This window comes from Perca flavescens, chromosome 17 (assembly GCF_004354835.1).
Source record: "Perca flavescens isolate YP-PL-M2 chromosome 17, PFLA_1.0, whole genome shotgun sequence".
NCBI classification, from domain to species: Eukaryota; Metazoa; Chordata; class Actinopteri; order Perciformes; family Percidae; genus Perca; species Perca flavescens.
Genome location: NC_041347.1, coordinates 3860388 through 3882557, shown reverse-complemented (window position 1 = coordinate 3882557; position 22170 = coordinate 3860388). Strand labels below are relative to the sequence as shown.

Sequence of the window (22170 nt, the reverse complement as noted above, 5' to 3'; positions counted from 1 at the left end):
ACTACAAAAAGATCTGACTCAAGACAAGGGGAACACAGAGGCTAAATACATGAGGTGATGGGTAAATCAGAAACAGGTGAGACAACAGGTGAAGCACATCAGGGGGGGGGGCAGGACAATCAACAAAGGCGGGAAACAGAAAGCAAAGCTAGACATGACAAGACAGAAGACCAGACTATCAAAATAAAACAGGAAGCAGAACAAACAGACAAAACATGACATAACCTAAATACAGACACTTGACACAACACTAGGCAACACAAGGGAACAAAGAACACAGGAACAAACCAAAACACACAAGACACAGAACAGAGTACATCAGTACGACAGTAAGCCCCCCTCTGTGGACTCTCCCTGAGTGAAATGATGACAGTAGTTGCCTTTAATAAAGTCATATATTGCTGCACTGCCATGCATTGGTCAGACCAACAGAACTTGAAATTCTAGTGCAACACACCCAACTACAGTGCCTGTGTAGATACAGGTGCAAAAAGGACATCAATGGTTATATCAGTTATTAGATGAGTTTGATTGAAAGAGAAATTTGAGTGAGATGTTAAGAAAGGAGACACCAGTCTCTCTGACTATTCTTTACACACCCTGAATAACCCTTAAGGCTCTTATATACTAGATGCAGCCCCGCTGGCGCGTGCAAATGAGACATCATGGGATCGCTGTGACTATTTATACTCTCGCTGGTGGTCGCGACACTAGTTGCAGTCTTCTCCTGAACAGTGGTGGCGCTAATGAGCAAAGGCTACCGACGTTGCTCTTTCTACGGACTAGAAGAAGAAGAAAAAGGTAAACAAAGGCAGAACTGGCAGCAGAATTGCCATCAATGCTTCGATTTGATTCAATGACCTACTTCATTGGAGGAGACGCATAGGGGTCTGCGGGGCTACGCCGTCGATTTTACGCACAACACATTATTCACCAAATCCTTATTCCAAAACAGCAAAGTCTTTTGTTATTTTCACGTTGCCAGACCTTACTCCACAGCACTGTGGGCTACACCACACATACATTCTGGGATAGGAGAAAAAACTCTCTGGGTTGTTTGCATTTCTTTAAACCAATCACAAATGTCTTGGGTGGTGCTAAGCTCCACAAACTTTTTCGGTGGAACATTTGCACCCCGCAAAAGACAGCACCACATAAAACATTAAATGAAGTTAACTGTTGAGACAATACAGTAACGTGAGCCATTTAAATTAGATGGATAAATGGTTATACCTCATTTGCTCTTACCAGTGAATCACCATGTGTACTTTGTCCACAACAATCCCACCAATCGGTCCCAGAACACCCCAGAGAGTAAATGTAAACACATTCTTTGTAAATCTTTACAATCATTCCCCAAAAGAACCAAGCAGCCTTGTTGCATGATCCAAATTTTCTTAAAACCTTTTTCAGCTTGAAACTTGTAGTTGTCATTTTTAGCAATTTAATTGATGACAAACATTTGTTTTCAGACTCAATCATGTTGTATCATGTATGCTTTATGCCACAATTACATGTCTCTCTCAAGACCAAGGGCAGGGCCCTAAACCATGTCATACATACTAGAATCTCTAAATGAATGCTGTTGTTTGACTGCTGTTTCTGTTTTTACAGCTTGTCTTTTTCGCTACAACATCCTGTCATTGGTTCACTTCCTCTACCTGCTGCTACTGCCATGGTTCCTGTGTCCGAACAAGCACACACTCAGAGGTAAGACCATCTGTGTTGTACTGTATGTACATTATTTTTCAGACTACGGGTTTGTCAAATTTAATGCAATTCCAATCACTGTAACCAGTGATGGACTGGGAACAAAAAACATCCCTGGCATTTCCACCCACCAGCGGCCCACCGGTGGGGGTGGGGTGGGGGGAGGGGGGGTGTCGCAGATAGAACTTTTGACGCACGGAAAGAACACGCACTTTGGATAGCCCCAGTGATGGTGAACATAAACTCCCATGCTATAAACAACTGCACCAAAACATAGACTTAAAAAAAAAAAAAGAATAAATCATTAGAGCCAGCCGCTCCATAATAATATAATATTCTGAAGTAGTCAAACTTACTGTACCTACACTCCCTCCTGCAGCATTGGTCTCCATCTCTGTTGCTTCAGGTAATCCACATTCAGACCCACAGCACGCTTGTTGTTCTGTGTTGGTTAGTTCCAATGGTTAGTTCCATAGATTCGTTATCCATGTCTATCTCTACATCCTCCTCTTGCTCGTTTTGTTCTTCCTCTTCCTCATATTCCTCACTGTCCGGTCTTTCTCCCTGGTGTGCTGGCTCAGCTGTGTCGCTAACATGCTAGCTGTATTAGCGCTAATGCTAGTTGAAGCTGCACTTCAGTTTAAAAACAAATCAGTCAGTTTGCAGCATTTTTCAACGTCAGGCAACAGGTTCTCTTATATTTCTCTCTCTTTTTCTCTGCCCCCACCCCTCCTTGTGTCGCTTGATGCCTCGATTAATTTTTTTGTCAACAACTTCCAACCACCACACTGACGCAGACCATAGACACATAAAGACGCAGACGTGGTCTACTCGGCTCTACTTGATTCTGTCTTGAAATTACCAGAAGGCATTGCTTCCTTTTAACTTTTGCAAACAAATATTCAAATAAAAGAAATGCAGGTAGATTTGTTTATTTCAAACCATGCACATTTACGTTTTTGAACATCTGATCTGAATAAGTAATTTTGCTACAAAACAATACAGACTGATGTCAAAGTTTGTGACTGTAGAGCAGGGGTCGGCAACCTTAGGCACGTGTGCCACCATGGGCACGCGGGACCTTAACCAATGGTACGCTGGCAATATGTGTGCAAGAGAGGAATTGATGTGTTGAAATCATGGTTGAAATGCTGAAGCACTCTCTCATCCGCATGCCAAATTACATCTTTCACAGTTGCGCGACCTCATAGGTGCCGATACCGTGGGAGCTCGAGCACCCACGGAAAATACTGAGCACCCACGTGTGCCAGACTCACAGTTCATTTTTACATTCATTTAATATTAAACATTGCAGGTGGTGCTTAGTGGAGCGTCTGTCATAGAGTGATTGGTCATGGCGGTGGCATTGATTTATAATTTCCCACGAAGCTGATTAAACTTCTCATCCCCAATCCCCAGTTTTACCTGTGAGAAGTGGCGCTGTCCTGAGTTGAAAGATACTTTTTTTAATTAATTAGCTGGATACATGGTTAAACATAATTTGCTCTTATCAGTATATCACCGTGTGTATTTCGTCCACAGCAAATCCCTGCCAATCGGTGCCAAAACATCCTAATTAGATAATGCCATGAACATATTCTTTCTAAATCTTTACAATCATTTCCCGAACAAACCAAGCAGGCCTGCCTTGTTGCACAATCCAAATTTTCTTTAAAACTTGCCATTTTCAGCCTGTAACGTTGCTCAGAGGTTCCGGTTATTGTTGCTTGATGCAACCAGAGTTTAAAGTTAACTAAAAAAAAAAGAGCGGAAAGTGAGGGACAATATAGACTACTATCTCGGTAACATGGGACCTGCAAAATAAAGGGTAACACTTTACTAGAAGGTATCTACACTCACCTAAAGGATTATTAGGAACAGCTGTTAAATTTTGCATTAATGCATTTATCTAATCAACCAATCACACGGCAGATGCTTCAATGCATTTAGCGGGGTGGTCCAGGTCTAGACAATCTCCTGAACTCCATGGCATGGTTGTTGGTGCCAGAAGGGCTGTTCTGAGTTCAATCTGCTCAGTTACTGGGATTTTCACACACAACCATTTCTAGGGTTTACAAAGAATTGTCTGAAAAAGGAAAAACATCTAGTATTTAGCAGTCCTGGGGGGGCAAAAATGCCTTGTTGATGCTAGAGGTCAGAGGAGAATGGGCCGAGTGATTCAAGCTGATAGAAGATCAACTTTGACTCAAATGACCACTTGTTACAACCGCGGTATGCAGTAAAGCATTTGTGAAGCCACAACACAAACAACCTTGAGATGGATGGGCTACACCGGCAGAAGACCCCACCGGGTACCACTCATCTCCACTAAAAATAGGAAAATGAAGCTACATTTTGCACGAGCGCACCAAAATTGGACAGTTGAAGTCTAGAAAAATGTTGCCTGGTCTGATGAGTCAGAATTTGGCATAAACAGAATGAGAACATGGATCCGCCATGTCTTGTTATCACTGGGCAGGTTGGTGGTGGTGGTGGTGGTGTAATGGTGGATCCCTTTTGCCTTCAGAACTGCCTTAATTCTTTGTGTCATTGATTCAACAAGGTGCTGGAAGCATTCTTTAGAAATGTTGGCCCATATTGATAGGATAGGGTCAAACACGGTATTAGTATGGGGTTCCTAATAATCCTTTAGGTGAGTGTACATAAGAGTGACATGACACTGTCATGAACACATGACACTTTTTTCATTTTAATTGTTAAAATATGTCTATATATGTCTTTTAGTATGCTTTTTAGATTATATTATTCCTTCCTCTTTTCCAGGGTTTAATTTTTACCTGCAGAGGGGGTTCTACCTAAGATTTTAAATGATTATTTTTCCCACTGTTTTAAATAAATATTTCAAATATGCCTTGGTTTACCTTTTATAAAAAAAATGTCCTGCCTTATTTATATTTGAATAATTTTATTGTACTTTTATCTTCCTTGCTAATATTTATTATGATTACACAACAGGAATTACTTACCTGAGATTTTAACATGATAAAACATGCCATTTGTTTTATGCATTTTACTAACATTGTGATTTTATTCAATGATGTATTTTTTACTTTACATGTTTATTGCACTTTTTACTTATGAAGCACTTTCTTTTAAAAGCACTTACTTTTACTAAAATGTTTATGTTTATATATTCTTTTAAAACTGAAGGGTAAGTAATTCTGACAGTATTTTAGATCTTTTAAATGTGTTTAATTTAATTAAGTCACTATCCTTTTACATATTTATTTTGAAGTTGAATAATATAGATTCTTTTTAAATATTGGGACAGAATTTATTTTATTATTATGATACTGGGCTACTTATTTAAATAATTCTATATATATATTTTATTTATTTTATAAATGTCTACGGGAGAGATGCCAGGGCTTGTGTGGAGGTAACCTTTTATGAAGTTTTAATTTCCTGCTGTCTGTCCTGTCCAGTGGTCCTTTTAACTGACTTTTAATTTCTGGTACCCTTTTAAATTGTTTTTACTTAACCAAACATGTTTTTTTTAAAGAGTTTCTTTAAGTGTTTTTATTTACACAATATATATCCCCTTGCCAGTGCCCCCCGTAACGCCGATCCCAGGCGTTACGTTTTAACCCAAAAACCAAAAACCAACAAGAGCTACGGTGAGTTGTTCAAAACCTTTGATTTTAGTAAACCCTGGGTACACAAACAATATGTTGTCAATGCTTTCGTTAAGGTGTAGAGCACCTGGTGATACTTCAAGCAAAGTTTAACGTTGTGTCCAGCCTTCTTAGTGTTTTAAAAATAGCTATTTTGAGGCTAGCATAAAAGTGCCCCTAGCACTCCCATTCAAAAGGCCATTTGAGCGAAAAACGATACGGTCTTAAAAGTGGTGATTCCGTCCTAAATATGCTTTTAAACGAAAGTTTGACTCTGGTACATTCACAAAAAGACCCTAGGTTGCATATTGGCGAGAGTTACGCTTTAAGTAACATTTTCAATGCAGGGATTTTACTTGTTATGGAGTATTTTTACAGTGTGGTATTGCTACTTTTACTGTGAAACATTTAAATACTTTCTCCACCCCTGGTATCATAAATGATACAAACCCACATTCTTCTTGTGAAGATTATACATGTGTGGGTTTGAGTAGCTCCCCTGATATTTCCCCCGATGTTGAAATGAAAATTGCTCTTTTGCCAACTGACATGATCGTTAGTCCCAGTTGCTGGTGGGGCAAAAGTCATAGATTTCTTTTTCAGTCCTCCCTTCTGTCTCTCTTCCTGACAGTCTTTCTGATTTGGTAGTTAAAATGCATAAAGAGGCTTTTATTTTGGTGGGAGAATGGTTAAAGACAGAGGGGGACATAGATCTAAAGGAAAACCGAGGGCCTGCCAAAACCTTGACAAACACACACACACACACACACACACACACACACACACACACACACACACACACACACACACACACACACACACACACACACATAAAAACACACACACACACACACACACAGGCTCAGAGGAGAATTAAGAGACAGTTTAAGTCAGAGCTGGAGATTACTCAACAACTGGCATGTGTTCAAATATCCAATTACACTCTTATACATCGTGCATAAGACTCTGGGATTTGTATGGTCCTAAGAGGAGAATTCCCTATAACAGTGATGTTTCGGCACTATGACAAAACCAAGGATTGTATCTTTAAAACCATCGGGAGAATAAAGGATTCATATTTATTGTGAGTCTTGTTAAGTGTCTGTTTTTCATTGTCTGAAGAGATGGGGTACAATATTATCTTTGAATCCTTGAGTATTTTTTAAATGAAAATCTTTACATTTATGATGTCACTGTTAATTCATCGCGGCCTGCAACCAATCAGAATTGAGTATTCATGTTAGAAGTCTATGAGAGTGTCATGGACAAACAATTCCCTCCATGCTGCCTAATACCTCCATACTGTAATCCAGTTTGTTCTGTGTGCTGTTACCTGGATGTGCAGACACTCACTGTGATAAAGACAGTTTGAGACATGACAAGACAGTGTTGAAATGAGATGGTATCTCGCCAGGTTGGGGTATGAACAAAGATGAAAGCTGTTTGTGTTGCATGTGTGAACATGTCTAAATGAGATTCAAGGCCACAGTGCAGAGGGTGTCAGCAGGACTTCTCTGTGTCTGCTGGATGGAGTTTGGCATTTGTTTGTCACTTCTTCCATTTGTCACTTCATCCATTACAGTAAAATTTCATAATGTTGATGGAATATGAAGATCCTATTTCTGTTTGTTTTGGAATCTTTCTTACAACTGGGTAAAACAGGTAAAAAACAACAACAGACAAATAAAAAAAAAAAAGATATCTGATTGTGAAAGAAAGCAGCACTACCGCAGCTGTATGCTTGCACGTTCTCGTCAAATTACAAACGAGTTCCCGCTCTGGAGAGAGAGAGGTCTACGGTCTATAAATTAAGTTTTAAAGGTCCAATATGTAATATATTTACTGTAATAAATCCAAAAATGACCCCAATGCGTCATCAGATATTAAGGAAACATGCTAAGTTGAAAAACTATCTTTTCTGACAACAATGCTAATTCGGTATTTTCTCATTTTGAAATTTCTGTTCTGTGATGGAATTTCTGTTTGTGTTTTGGCCTGTGTGTTGTTATCAATTGCCCAGTTTGACAGCCAGGCCGGGTTGCCAGATATACTGTAAAAACGTAAACCCAGTGCGCCACAGCTGTAACATTAGTAGGCTACAGCCATGAAAGCAGCAAACAAACAGGATCAGCGGAGATAGATTTCCGACCTAAAAAAACGAGCATGATTCTAACAGTTGCATGACTAGAGACAAACCCCTGGTAAATATTGGAGATGTATTTGAAATATGGAGACAGCTTAGAACCCAAAAGGATGCAGAGTTGGCATTTCCTCCTGAACAAGTAGCTAAGCATTAGCTTCAGGCTAATTTATCACAGCTACAAGGGACGGGCATTCTATGTAATTTCAACATCTGTGTACTCACAATGAATCATCATTAAACACTAGCTGTCAGTATTACATATTGCACCTTTAAGGTATAGTACATTATTTTCTTTTCTGTATAGGTCTAATGTATGTAGATCTTTTAAAATACATGTTTATTTTCAAATAAATATACGTATACAAGTAGATATGTCTCTCATGTATGGGTTTGCCATCAAAATGTGCAAAAATAGTTATTTGAATATATTCCATCCTGTGTTTTTTTAGAAGGAATATTTGTCATTTTGGTTGGTTTTGACAGCCCTGCTCATCACTGAGGGATTTAGTTTGAATACTTTTCATCTTTTATGACATTGTTTTCCAACGTTCTGCTGTCCTCCATCAGTACTGCAATCACTGCGAAGAGGAAAAGGGGCTGTGGAACCTCGTTATGGTGCTAGCTGTGATTCTATCTGTAGCAGTCCTGTCATTTTTTATCAGAATCAACACATTCCAACTTTCCCATTTGAATGCCAAAAGGCCAGTATTTTAATAGATAGATGAACCCTGCAATGATCCAGATTCCATGTTTGAAAGGTGACATTATTTACTTGCTCTGGCTAATTTCATACCTACACTGACCGCCGCATAGAATTGTTAGTTGGTTTCTTAAAGTAAAAATAAATTCTGAAATGGTCTTTTAACTGCTTTCATACTGTACATATGTTGGTGCATGAGTTAGCGCCCTGGCCTCACAGCAAGGTGGCTCTGGATTCTAACCTGGTGAGCAGCTGGGCTCTTTGTGTGTGGTGGTAACATGTTCTCTCCACCTCTCTTTCCACCTGGTGCACCCCCAGTCTAGTTCTTTATGTGTGGCCCTGAATTAGAATAGTGACTTTCCAATCTCATGGTTAACTACAACTATCACAAGCATTTGGACCGGAAGGACACACAGAAAGTACAAAACTTACTCCCACAGGCACACACTCAGTACAGTATAAACATAATTTACTTTGACAGCGATTGTGATTGGTTTAAAGAGATGCAACAAACCCAGAGCGTTTTTCCCTTTCCCAGAAAAGCAATATAGCCAGACCATACTCCACCATTGACACAGTGCTGTTGAGATCGGTCTAGCAATACGAGACTAGTATGACTGGGATTGATAATTGAACCGAAACATATTTTCAGCCTGAAATTAGGAGGTCTCAATTGCCAATCCCCCGTGTGAGTCTCAGTTGTGATTTTGATAATTATTGTTCCATTAAGGAAATGGCTTGAGGAGAAGAATGTTTTGAGCTGTGTTTGGTTTGAAATAGTCTATATTCAATTCAATTTTATTTATAGTATCAAATCATAACACAAGTTATCTCGAGACACTTTACAGATAGAGTAGGTCTAGACCACACTCTATAATTTACAAAGCCCAAACAATTACACTAATTCCCTCAAGAGCAAGCAGTGCGACAGTGGCAAGTAAAAACTCCCTCTTGGGAAGAAACCTCGGACAGACCCAGGCTCTTGGTAGGCGGTGTCTGACGGTGCCAGTTGGGTATGCATATGCATGCATATGCATCCCCAACCGGCAACGTTTCCACTTCCTGGATTGCTCTCGTTCTGCCGGAAATTTTGCTGGATGTCACTCTTTTCGGATGTCCGTTTTCCGATGTCCGTTACCTTCTGCTTGCTTTGTGTTGTAATTTTAAACTCGGTGGATTTATGAGGACTATGGTTAACTAGGGTGACCAGACGTCCCGAAAAATTATAATAATTTATATTTTATAATTATATAATTTTATATATAAATTAGAGCAAAGTCTCAAGAGCAGACTCTTGAGTAGTTATAGTCTGATAGAACATTAGGCGCGAATTTTGATAACATGCATTGCTATTTTTCATTCATTCATGTTGAAATGGAGGCTCAGGCTGGTGTCCCGGGACCCGATGAACACGTAGCTAAAAAGCAAAAACGTCTCTGCAGGTACCGGGAGGACTGGGTAGGGAAATACCCCTGGATTACTGCAGTTTTACGTGATGCAAACAAAGCGTTTTGCAATGTATGTAGGAAAGAGTTTGGCATTTCACATGGGGGGGTCAAATGTCAGGCTGCATGCTAGCAGCAAACTACATATAACTATAACTGCACTGTTCAGAACACTTTGGTTTGTTTTATGTGTTTCATAATGACACTTGAGTTCATGATTTTAATGATTTATTTGTATTTTCGGGTTTACATGACAGACAGTTGAATTCCTGAATAAAAATAATAAATAATTTTGGTGCAGAGTTTTGAAATTCATGTCCTCTCCCCGTCCCGAATTATACCCATTCGCATCTGGTCACCTCATGGTTAACTGCTCCTCAGATCTCTGCAGGGTAAATCCAGACAGCTAGCTAGACTATCTGTCCAATCTGAGTTTTCTGTTGCACGACTAAAACAACCTTTGAACGTACACATGTTCCATCGAAACAAGTTCCTTCCCGAGGCTATTTTGCAGCGACACCTTGGCTCTGCTCTGCGCTTAGCTCCGCCCAAGACGATTGTGATTGGTTTAAAGAAATGACAATAAACCAGAGCACGTTTTTCTCCCATCCCGGATCGGACTAGCTATACCCTCCTACGTAGGGCTGTTGAGAAAGGTGTGACAATGCGAGACTAGGTTTAAGAAGCGCCTGGGTAGCTCACCTGGTAGAGCGCACGCCTATATACAGAGGCTCAGTCCTTGATGCAGTGGCAGCGGGTTTGGTTCCGACCTGCAACCCTTTGCTGCATGTCATTCCCCCTCTCTCGCCCTTTTCTTAACCGTCCTGTCAAAAATAAAGGCCTTAAATTGCAAAAAGGTCTCAACTTTTGACAGTTAGCTGTACTGGTTGCCAGTTGCTTGTTGCAGCGCAGATTCATCAGGCTCTGCCCGCTTCGCAAAATTAAGATTTGGCTCCACAAACCTCAAGACAAGGACAGGCAGGGACAGGTGCCAATACCAAAGAAAGAGACATGATACAACAACAAAAGGCTAAAGGCCTATATGTTCATTATAGCATTAAACAAACAAAGGACTTTTCACCCAGGAGACCGCTGTTCATTTCCCGAGTTATTTTAACTTCATGAAATAAACCTAACTACCTCACATGCTTAATTATGTCATATATGGAAGTTGTTGCTTATGTATGGACTACGTAACAATTTTACTCGAACCATAATCTTTTCCGGAACCTAACCAAATAATTTTGGTGCCTAAACCGAACCAAACTATGACCGTTTCACAATGTTAACCATGTGTTTAAACTGCGACTGTTACATTTAGGTATGAGGACGTGTTGATGTCTAATGTCTAAATGCTAATTTGGGAAACTCTCCTGTGGGTAGGGACAAGTAACCTATGTGGTCGTATGTGTTGGAAGACTTGTTGATTTAGTGATTTTTAGAGTTCCTCTTGTTTCTTTTAGTGGAAACTACACACACACACACACACACACACACACACACACACACACACACACACAGGATGATTTCCATCCACAGAGGGTTGGGCTAGAAATACAAACAGTAGAAGGGGAAACTGCTGCAAGTGCACCACTGGAAAATGTTTATTCTTAGTATGATTTGACTCCTTCACCTGCATTCACTGCTATTCAATGCTTAAGTAATTAGTCAAATAATCAATTAGTCAATTGACCGAGAAAATAATTAGCAACTATATTGATTATCAATTAATCACGTAAGTAATTTTCCAAGCAAAACTGACATACATGAACTTGTCTTAGCTTTCAAATTGTGAGGATTTATTGTGTAATAGTAAACTGAATGAATATCTTTGGAAGACATTTTAATACATTGGTGTCCTCCCTATGCTATGTGTTAAGCCTGCTGTGTTTATAGCCACATATTATCACAGTTGACACAGTGGGGATCTACTAACGGCACAGCATGGCACAGGTTTCATCACAACTAACTTTATGGTGGATTACACCACTCATAAATACCTTGCCCTAGTAAAGCATCTCCACACCCACCACCACGCATCATGTATGTGTAATGGGTGGAAGTTAGAAACATTACTGTAAGAGAAAAGGAGCAAGCTTGACATGACATTTAGCATTCATAGTTGACTTATTAATGTGTGATTCCTTAAATTAACAAAGCCAGAGGAATGGAGCTGATGGCTGTAACTAGTGACTCAACAGCAGTGAAGCCAAGCTCAGGACTGACATCTGACATCTATCCATTACTCTTCGCACAAACATACCCCAATAACTACCCGCCAGTCTGCCGTGAAGTCTGCTGTGAATTAGCATTTCCAGCATTTCCCTTTGACCAACACATTGGTTCATGGTACAGTAATGTAACATTTTCTGTGGATACCCATCCACAGATGATGGGGATTTGGTTCTGATTAAGACTGGGCAATAATTACTACAGTACTTCCAGAAATCAACTTTGATGGAATCATATCATTATGATATAATCATATCATGCAGTGGTCCTCTGGACTGGATACGTATATTGACATATAAATATATAGCAACCATAACAAACAAATTTAACACTTTGGGCACTACTGTATTTCAGTGCACAGTGGTAGGTATATACTTTGAATACACACACAATACTTTTTTGTAGTAAAAATTCATTGTTGGATTAAGTCAGCACATGCAATTTTGTGACGAAAAAGGAAAATGTAGAATACCACCAGGCTTAGGTTTTAAGTAGGTGTTTATGTTTCACTTTTGGTAAAGCTACGCTAGCAGTTTCCAGATGCTTCCAGTCTTTGTGCTAAAATAATGCCTACATGACACATACCATATTCTCATCTGACTCTGGATAAGATGGTTAAAGGCATGAGTAAGAGGCATGAGTAAGTTTTTCCACAAAAAAAAACAATGTATCGACTCATACAATAGTTATCCCTCTAAACCATCACTTACGACCCACTAGAAATGTGTAATTGCAGAGACCCTCCAGCTGCATGTATTTCCTTATTTTGCCTTGTCCGGGACATTTTTGGGCATCAGACTCTATAAAACCATAGCGACTAGGTGCCAGATTGTAAGCATGCAATGCAAGAGGAAGCTAACCTGACTCCGCCAGATGGATTGCTTCACATTTGCTCTGCATATCCATCTGGGAACTTTCCGTTGGAGAACTTTTGGGAAGGGGCGAAAATACTGGTTAGCTGATTGGATGAACCATCTGTCTATCACCTTTGTTGGTGATAGACGGGCCAAATCAACCAATCAGATCCACAAAGCATACGAAAATACAACCACAAGCCAGGCTACCCCTGCTGCTGCAGGCAAAGCATAGCTCGTTAGCTCAGCAAGCAAGCAACATGTCGGTAAAGGATATTTGCCGTTTGTGTAATGAGAATTTAGGAATAAAAGGCACCATTTCAGGTTCCCGGACCGCTGTCTGAAAATACTGGTTAGCTGATTGGATAAACCATCTGTCTATCACCACCTAACCCACCTCAAAACCAACGCTGATTGGCCCGGTCATTTGGCGAGCGGCTCCAAATTTTTTCTATCTCAAGATGCCAGACTGATCTGCAAGTGGAAAACTGGAGCTCGCGAGATCACGACGGTCTCACGAGGCTAAGAGAAAGCTACCAAAAGGCAGGATACAGTGCAGAAAAAACGCAAATAAAGCGAAGCGAAACACCAGGCAGACAAAGCCCTTTCAAAATGAGAGTGAATCTGGGGCTGGCTTTTACCCTCTGGCGAGCAGAGGTAGGGGCCAATTTTGAATGATGTTGTTCCGATGTACAAACCGGAACTGACAAATCCTTATGCTTTTAAAGGAAAACTTTGTTTTTATTCAACCTGGAACCTATTTTCCTATGTTATTGTGCCTAAGTGGCTAGAGGGAACAACAATATTTGATTTTGGTCCAGTATTAAACAAGACAAACAAGCTACAATGTAACATTAATCGGCGATTGCGCACCTTCAATTTACATCCACACAAAGTGCTTGTTTTGCAACTGACATATTCAGATTATTAGTTACAGTGTTTGACATCATTATGGAAAGGATCCCTACAGCAGTCAACTTTTTTGTTTAAGAGTAATATTATTTTTGTTTAACATGAAACCGCACCAAAATTGCCATTGCCAAACCCACCAGACTCCATTTAAATAAACAGTAATTTTATCATTGTAAAATACACTTTTTTACCAATGTATGGTAAAATAGGGTGCAGTTTGAACCCCACCCCCCGAAATAACCCTTTAACCAGTGGATTAAATGCCAGGATGCTTTCATTTTGTGTATCGTACTCTGTATATGTGAAATGGAATTATTTCCTATTTTGTATTTGAACTTATACGTTTCCCTATGTCTTCTTGTCTTTCTGTCTTCCAGGTCACACAGGTCGGTTTATCAGAGCGGTGTTCTGTACCAGTCTACTATTTGTACTGTCTCACATCTGCTTCCAGACAGTACTATACACATATCCTCCTCTCAACATCGCCATAGGTGATAACTGTTCACAATGGGACACCATAAGCAGACATATAGGACTGTCCAGGTATGTTACTAGTGTAGCACCAGTTATCCATGCCAATGTCATTAATGTTTGGAGTACTAATTGGGGGAAAGGGTGTCGAAAATATGAGTTTACGATATCCAGACAATAGTCTGCTATCGTGAAAATGTTATTCGCCAAAATATTTAAAGTAATATAAGACAAGAACAGATACATTTTTATTTGCCTCCATTGGTGGAGGACGTGCAGAATATTTGGGGAAATATCAGAATGTAAGATTGTCAGTTACATCTACATGCAGGTGTTTGTAGATGGAAAAATGTTTGACCTCCCTTGATATTTCCACATATGCATGTGTGTATGTGTCTCCTAGGCTTCCCTTGGATGATCCTTGGAGTGCATTACGCCTTCTGTGTCCTGACCTGGGTGTGTGTGTGGTTGCCCTGATAACAATGGTCCTCTGCAACAGATTGGTCAGAAACAGAAAAATGGTGGCTGCTGCCAACATTACATCTGTGAGTAATTTGAGTGTTTGCAAGAGTGAGAGATACAGCTGAAGTGTTGATGGGATCTAAATCTAAAATGTTGAAAATCTAAAATGTTGAAATCTAAATTGACATGGTGTTTAATTAATTATGTGGTGCTGTTTTATGAAGCAAGTTAACTGTAAGATCATGCAAATTATCAGTAAGCCTCATTCACTTAAAAGTAGGGTAATGGTAATGTTGAAAAGCTAGCAAGATTTGTTAGTTGCATCTGGTGGTAGTGATGGCGCAGTGGATATGACACATACCTTTGGTGTGGGAGATCTTGCTTCTCTATCAACACAGACGTGTTCAATGTAGCCAGCCTGTCAGACTGGCGATAGATAGATTGCATATCGGCGATCTCGAGTAACCACGGTTAGACGGTTTGAAAATATTATGGCCAAAGCCTAAACCATGTGTGTGGCAACTTTTACGGAGTTTTATCCTCCATTCTCCAGTAGACGTGCAGTAACTCCAGCAGCGACGATGCGTATTACTGTAAGCTCAGGCTCGTTCACGGGCAGTGTTGCCACAGTTACTTTGAAAAAGTAATTTAGTTACTTTACATTTTAAAAGTAACGAAGTTAGATTACAAGTTCATTTATTAGTTACATTCAGCAACTGCCGACAACACCCCCACAGCCTCAACATAAAAATGACAACCGGTTTACTGTGAGGCAGCTCGGCGTTGCCAGTAGTAGGGATCTGGTTTATTATGGCATGAAAGAGAGCGAATCAACCGTGTTTAAGGACAGCATTTCCTCTACAACATACTGCCCGACCAACTTCTTCAACTCTCCCCCACTTACTGGTTTTGCACCGAAGTCCAGCTTTTGTTGTTTGGGTGGTGGGGGACCTCCTGCTCTCTGCTTCGCACCACCTGGTGGGACTTGCTCTGTAAGTTTGACTGCAGTGCTGCGAATCCAAATGTTTCTTCAAATTTGACGTAATGTTTTTGTAGCTAGATAGCACTTTGTCGCCACCAGCACAGAGTGTACAACGAACCTTAATATTGCCGTCTTTAGCATCCGTCCACATGCTGAAAACGTGACTTGTCACATACGTGACTTCAAAAATATATATTTTTACTAAGGAAAATTACAAATATAATATATAATATTATAATATAATTTTCACAGCGTTCCAAGTTTGCCACAAAACCAACCAATCGGAGAATTAAAGTTCGCACCACGGACAGCACCAGCCGGCAAGCAACGAATCCCACTATGGCCACGCCAAGACCCGCCCTACGAAGCAGCTCGATTGGTTGGGGTTAGGCATTTCACCTCAAGTGGTTAAGGTTAGGATAGCCGATTGGTCAGGGGATATGACCTGAACAAATGGGGTTACGTTACCTTGCGTTCTCTTGGACACCTGGCCAATAAATGCTATTGAAGGGCGGGTCTTGGTGTGTCCATAGTGAGATTCGTAATATCGCAGCCGGGAAGGCATGAGACAGAGGGTCTCCAGCATGGTCTCCAGGCTGCAGCCATACCCGACTCAAATATTCTTTCGTTCCCGGTGATTATTTGTGAAATTGTGCAAACGACAGCCTTCTCAAAGCATTTGAGAAAGAAGGAGTGGTAGCATGCAAGCTCCCAAATTGACGCTCGTCTGGGAAATGGAGTTTTGGATAATGTTCAGCTTCGACAGCTTTACCTATGCTAAAATATACAATGACTGAGGAAGCCTAGTGATGAGTCCATAGCAACCAGTGTTGAATTTGTTATTTCCCAGTGTCCTTTGTTGAATGGTCTCAATGTTTTATTGTTTTATTTCATGTGAATACTAGTTTACTAGATGAGTAACTTAGTATTTGAATTAATGCAGTAATGCAGGAATGCATTTAGTTTCCACAACAATGTTAGTGAGTAAATCTACTGAAATGGCTACCACACCATAACAGAAGAGTGTGATGGGAAGATGAGAATGCAGAGGTTTAGTCATATGTGTTATGGCTGTAGAAAAACAAAGGACATCTGTACATCTTTGCCAAGCGCAAATCAGTACAGAAGGCATCAAGAAATTGTCGGAAATAGTCCCTTACTGGAATAAAACACATTTCGGTCAGTATTTTGTATTGACTTATATCACAGAAATGTCTTAATATTTGTGTGTACTATAATGCCGTTGTTTTGTTTGACTCATATCTCCTTGTGTGACTAACGTTAGTTTGACTCATCCCAAGGAATCTAGCTCACACACAGCAGCCGACGTGTCATCTGAACGGGCCTCGCAGCACTGTAGCTAAGTTAGGTCTCGCAATGCGAGACTGAACAGCAGTAGGCCTGTCGCACTATAGCCACATGTAAGTAGTTTTTAATACTTTGGTTACATTACCGTGTTTTATTAACCTGAATTCTGTTGATATATTAGCTTGCGAAGGAGCTTTCCATTGCTAACGCTAATTCATCTCAAAAAGCAGAAATATTAGCTAACTACTGCCAAGATATGGTTTCACTAGAGACCAGAGAGGTGTTGTAAGACTCGTCAAGTGTTGTCATGGATTTACACTGTCTTAACATGAAACCATATCTTGGCAATAACGTTAGTATACTACTGCTTTTTGACATAAATTATCTAACGTTAGCGTTAGCAACAGATAGCTACTTTGCAAGCCAATAAAATATAGCCTTGGCAAACAAAATTAAGGTTAATAAAACACGATAACTATGTAACCAGTATTACAAATTTCATACAAGTGACTGTATTATGACATTTTAGGTGTGTTCAGATGAATATGCTGGATGCATAGACTTTATCCATTCTGGGATAATGTTAGGTTGCTTGTGAAGGATGACGTTGGTCACACATGGAGATATGTAATTCAAACAACGGTATTAACTATTAAGGCATGTCGGTACCGGTCGTTCAATAATATAAAATACTGTAGATCAGTGCTCTCCAACCTTTCTGGTCTGAGGTTCCCCCACAGCCCTGTCATATAAACTCACATACTCCGCCCTATAAATTCCCAAGGTGTTCACACTATTTATCATATTAAAGTGAATATTCTTTCATGCAATTGAACTGTAAACATTTAGGTTGGTTTGGTTTCTACTAGCTAGGCCTAGGCTACTACTTGAAGTGTGGTTAATGTTTCAACAGTCATCCATTACTTTTAGCTAATCATTTGAAGTGTTGGCTAAGTCAGTAGGCCACTTTTAGCTATATATTTCTGCTATTAATTACTTCACTATATGTTTAAACATCTGTGTTGAGCAGTTTTAGCTGATATATTGTTTTAAATCAATCATAATTTCAATTATTATTTTGATTAGTTAAGCTGCTCCACAATCTTTCCAAGTACTGGCTACAGCAGAGATACCCCGTGCTGGGGAATCACTGCAGGTGTTGTGTCAAAGACTGTTTTTACTGTAGATATGCGTTTCCTGCTACTTGAGCTCTAATTGGAGACAAACAGCCAATCAGAATTGACCTTTGATTCTCTGATTGGTTGGTTTTGTGGCACACTTGTAACGCTGTGAAAATTTCAGCGAGTGTGTCTAGAGTTGAGCGTGAGTAAGGGAGACATGACCGGAGCACAGCAGCGTCTACCTGCGAGCAGAGTAAGACATGCAAATACATTTATTGTGCACGGAATAGGTTTTTGTTTACTCAAACTAAATAATTTTTTGCGAGTGTTAATTTCTGTTCAAAATGCAATGTAATGTGCTTGCAAAATATAGTTCTCTGTGCTCAAAACATATAATTACTCGCTCAGGAAGGAGGCACATATATAACCGCAAGGTAGTGATTGATCCATCCATCGACGCCAGACGCCAGCCACCCTCCTGAGGAAACCCATTTCGGCCGCTTGTACCCTGGATCTCGTTCTTTCGGTCATGACCCAGCCTTCATGACCATAGGTGAGGGTAGGAACGAAAACTGACCGGTAGATCGAGAGCTTTGCCTTCTGGCTCAGCTCTCTTTTCGTCACAACGGTGCGATAAATTGAATGTAATACCGCACCCGCTGCGCCCGATTCCCCGCCCAACCCCAGGCTCCATTGTCCCCTCACTCGCGAACAAAACCCCAAGGTACTTGAACTCCTTCACTTGGGGTAAGGACTCATTCCCTACCTGGAGTAGGCACTCCATCGGTTTCCTGCTGAGAACCATGGCCTCAGATTTAGAGGTGCTGATCCTCATCCCAACCGCTTCACTCTCGGCTGCGAACTGATCCAGTGAGTGCTGAAGGTCGCAGGCCGATGATGCCATCAGGACCACATCAACTGCAAAGAGCAGCGATGAGATCCCCACCGAACCGCAACCCCTCCCCACCCCGACTACGCCTCAATATCCTGTCCATAAATGTTACAAACAGGATTGGTGACAAAGCGCAGCCCTGGCGGAGGCCAACCCTCACCTGAAACGAGTCCGACTTACTGCCGAGAACCCGGACACAGCTCTCACTTTGGTCGTACAGAGATTGGATGGCCCTGAGAAGAGACCCCCTCACCCCATACTCCCGCAGCACCTCCCACAGTATCTCCCGGGGGACCCGGTCATACGCCTTCTCCAGATCCACAAAACACATGTAGACCGGTTGGGCATACTCCCAGGCTCCCTCCAGGATCCTTGTGAGAGTGAAGAGCTGGTCTGTTGTTCCACGATCCGCATTGTTCCTCTTCAACCCGAGGTTCGACTATCGGCCGAACCCTCCTTTCCAGCACCTTGGAGTAGACTTTACCAGGGAGGCTGAGAAGTGTGATACCCTGTAATTGGCACACACCCTCTCGTCCCCCTTTTTAAAAAGAAGCACCTTGGTGCCGACCGAAAGTCCTTCTCCATGTCTTCTCCAAACTTCTCCCACACCCGCTGCTTTGCCTCTTTCACGGCAGAAGCTGCAGCCCTTCGGGCCCTTCGGTACCCTGCAACCGCTTCCGGAGTCCTCTGGGATAACATATCCCTGAAAGACTCCTTCTTCAGTCGGACGGCTTCCCTGACCACCGGTGTCCACCACGGTGTTTGTGGGTTACCGCCCCTTGAGGCACCTAAGACCCTAAGACCACAGCTCCTCACCGTAGCTTCAGCAATGGAAACTTTGAACATTGTCCACTCGGGTTCAATGCCCTCAGCCTCCACAGGGATGCACAAAAAGCTCCGCCGGAGGTGTGAGTCGGACAGGGTCCTCCTCCAGACGTTCCCAATTTACCCGCACTACCCGTTTGGGTTTACCAGGTCTGTCCAGAGTCTTCCCCCACCCCCTGACCCAACTCACCACCAGATGGTGATCAGTTGACAGCTCCGCCCCTCTCTTCACCTGAGTGTCCAAAACATACGGCCTCAGATCAGATGAAACGATTATAAAATCGATCATTGACCTTTGGCCTAGTGTGCTCTGGTACCAAGTACACTTATGAGCATCCCTATGTTTGAACATGGTGTTTGTTATAGACAGTCCATGACTAGCACAGAAGTCCAACAACAAACAACCACTCTGGTTTAGATCAGGGAGGCCGTTCCTCCCAATCACGCCTCTCCATGTGTCTCCATCATTGCCCACGTGCGCGTTGAAGTCCCCCAGCAGAACAATGGAGTCCCCCACTGGAGCCCCATGCAGGACTCCAGTCAAGGTCTCCAAGAAGGCCGAATACTCCGAACTCTTGTTTCACTCATAGTGATTGATGGGTATTTTTAAAGGATTACTACAGAAGATGGATCTTTTTCTCTCCTTTTTAAGAACCCATAAGTTATTTATTGCTGTCCCAGTGTAAACCATTTAAAACAATGTATAAAAAAGTGTATATTGGAAATAGTTACCAATCCTGCATACAGTCAGGTTAAATCAGATTAAATAAAGCAGGTTACTTTGCACTTACAGTACCTGGTTTAGGTGCTAGTAACTAAACAAGCCTAAACTAAACGAGTCCTGGTCAGGCATAAATTATATTCACACTTCTTTATTGTGCTGCCTTACGACAAGCTTATGTTGATTAGTAATTTATAGAACTGGCAACTGGCTCTTATATTCACGTACGGTACATAGGATTATCTGATGGTAGCCTTAGTTTTTAATAAACAGACTAAACTTGCTGCACTGGTTTTTGGTGCCCTTTGGATTAGTTTTACAGATTTTGTACTTGTTTTGAACAATGTGTTTTTATCCCTCTAAAAAGGTGCACTGCCTTTGTTCTGTCTTTATAAACATGGCTGACACCCTTCTCTTCGCTGTACTGAATGTTATTAAACTCTGTGTGTCCACATAGCATTAATGCAGATCTGGATTGAATTAGGCTCAGTGACTTTACAGTGATTGCCCCTGTGTAAAACTGTATGAGCTCAGTTCAAAAGGCCACACTAGTGCCTAGTTGTAACACTGACTTGCCTCATTTTCTCTGAAAATGAGGCAAACATATTTCATAACAAGTCTTACAGTCAAAAGTGAACAGTTTCAGTAAAAGTAGCCAAAGTACTACTTGTGAAAGAACAGAAGTAGTAGAAAGTTTAGTTTGCCATTTAAGGGAAGACCTTATACCTCCAGTTTAGGAGATTTTCATAATTTTAGATCAGTTGATGAAAAGAGATAAGGAAACGTGGACAGAAGGTAGAAAAGATGAATGAGAAGAAGGAAAGACAAAAGGAAAAATATAAGAGAAAACAAAGATGATAGCTGTACTTGATGAGCTTATCTGATATTTGAAGGTGCTCTAAGTGATGTGGCGTGTTTTTTAGGCTGCAACATTTTTTGTCACATACAGCAAACTGCTCCTCACTATCCGCTAGCTGCCTGTCCCCTGAACACACTGTAAAAAAATGCGGTCTCTGTAGACAGCCCAGGCTCCACAAACGGCAACAAAAACAAACTGCGCCAACCTGCACAACGAACCATAACTCCTCATTTCCAACAGATGTGTAACGGCTGCAAACCGGCTTCGCTGTGTGCCGGCTGCGTGCTCCGCCATCCGTCAACACCCACCAGGTCCGGATTTGTTGCGGCACCGCTGCGGCCATGACTGACAGCTGTAGTCACGAGGACCCACAAGTTCTCGTGAATTCACGTAGAATATAACCACAAAACCACCACCAGTTAGTTTCCATCCAAAGGAGTAGAGGTGGAACAGCTCTGTGCTGTGTTTTCAAGGTGTAGTGCAGGGAAATATGATCCGCTATGAGCACGCTGGATTTTATTTAGAAAATTAACCAGATATTTATTAGTAATTTGTACCTGGTTACCTCCTACTTCTTTAAAAATGAGGGCAGTGTGATATTTCAAATTTCATTTATTGGCTTTCATTGAAATCATATTGTGATTATATGATAATATTGTGTTTTGTTTTACAAAACTTTAAAGTACACAAACAGGAGCACTGAGCAGAGCCCCCCTCTAATAACCCTAGCATAATTTGTGTTGCTCCTCATTGTGTCCACGAGCTTTCTAAGGTTAGCCTCTATGTTGGGAACTGGCCTTTAGTAAACTATGAGTCATTATTGTCATGACTGCATACAATACAATGCTGCCAAAGCATGTTAATACAAACTACACAATTACAATAAACAATAACAATA

The 22170-nt window shown here is 41.1% G+C and overlaps 1 protein-coding gene across 4 annotated transcripts in view; it reads left to right on the top strand.

Moving 5' to 3' along the window:
- piezo1 (piezo type mechanosensitive ion channel component 1 (Er blood group)) overlaps positions 1–22170 on the top strand; it is a 175763-nt gene that overhangs the window by 47025 nt on the left and 106568 nt on the right. For all 4 annotated transcript variants that reach the window (XM_028604250.1, XM_028604248.1, XM_028604247.1 and 1 more), the window contains exons 2-4: positions 1615–1710; positions 14009–14174; positions 14506–14647. In XM_028604250.1, coding sequence (XP_028460051.1) covers positions 1615–1710; positions 14009–14174; positions 14506–14647 — 404 coding nt within the window. The remainder of the gene's footprint in view (positions 1–1614; positions 1711–14008; positions 14175–14505; positions 14648–22170) is intronic.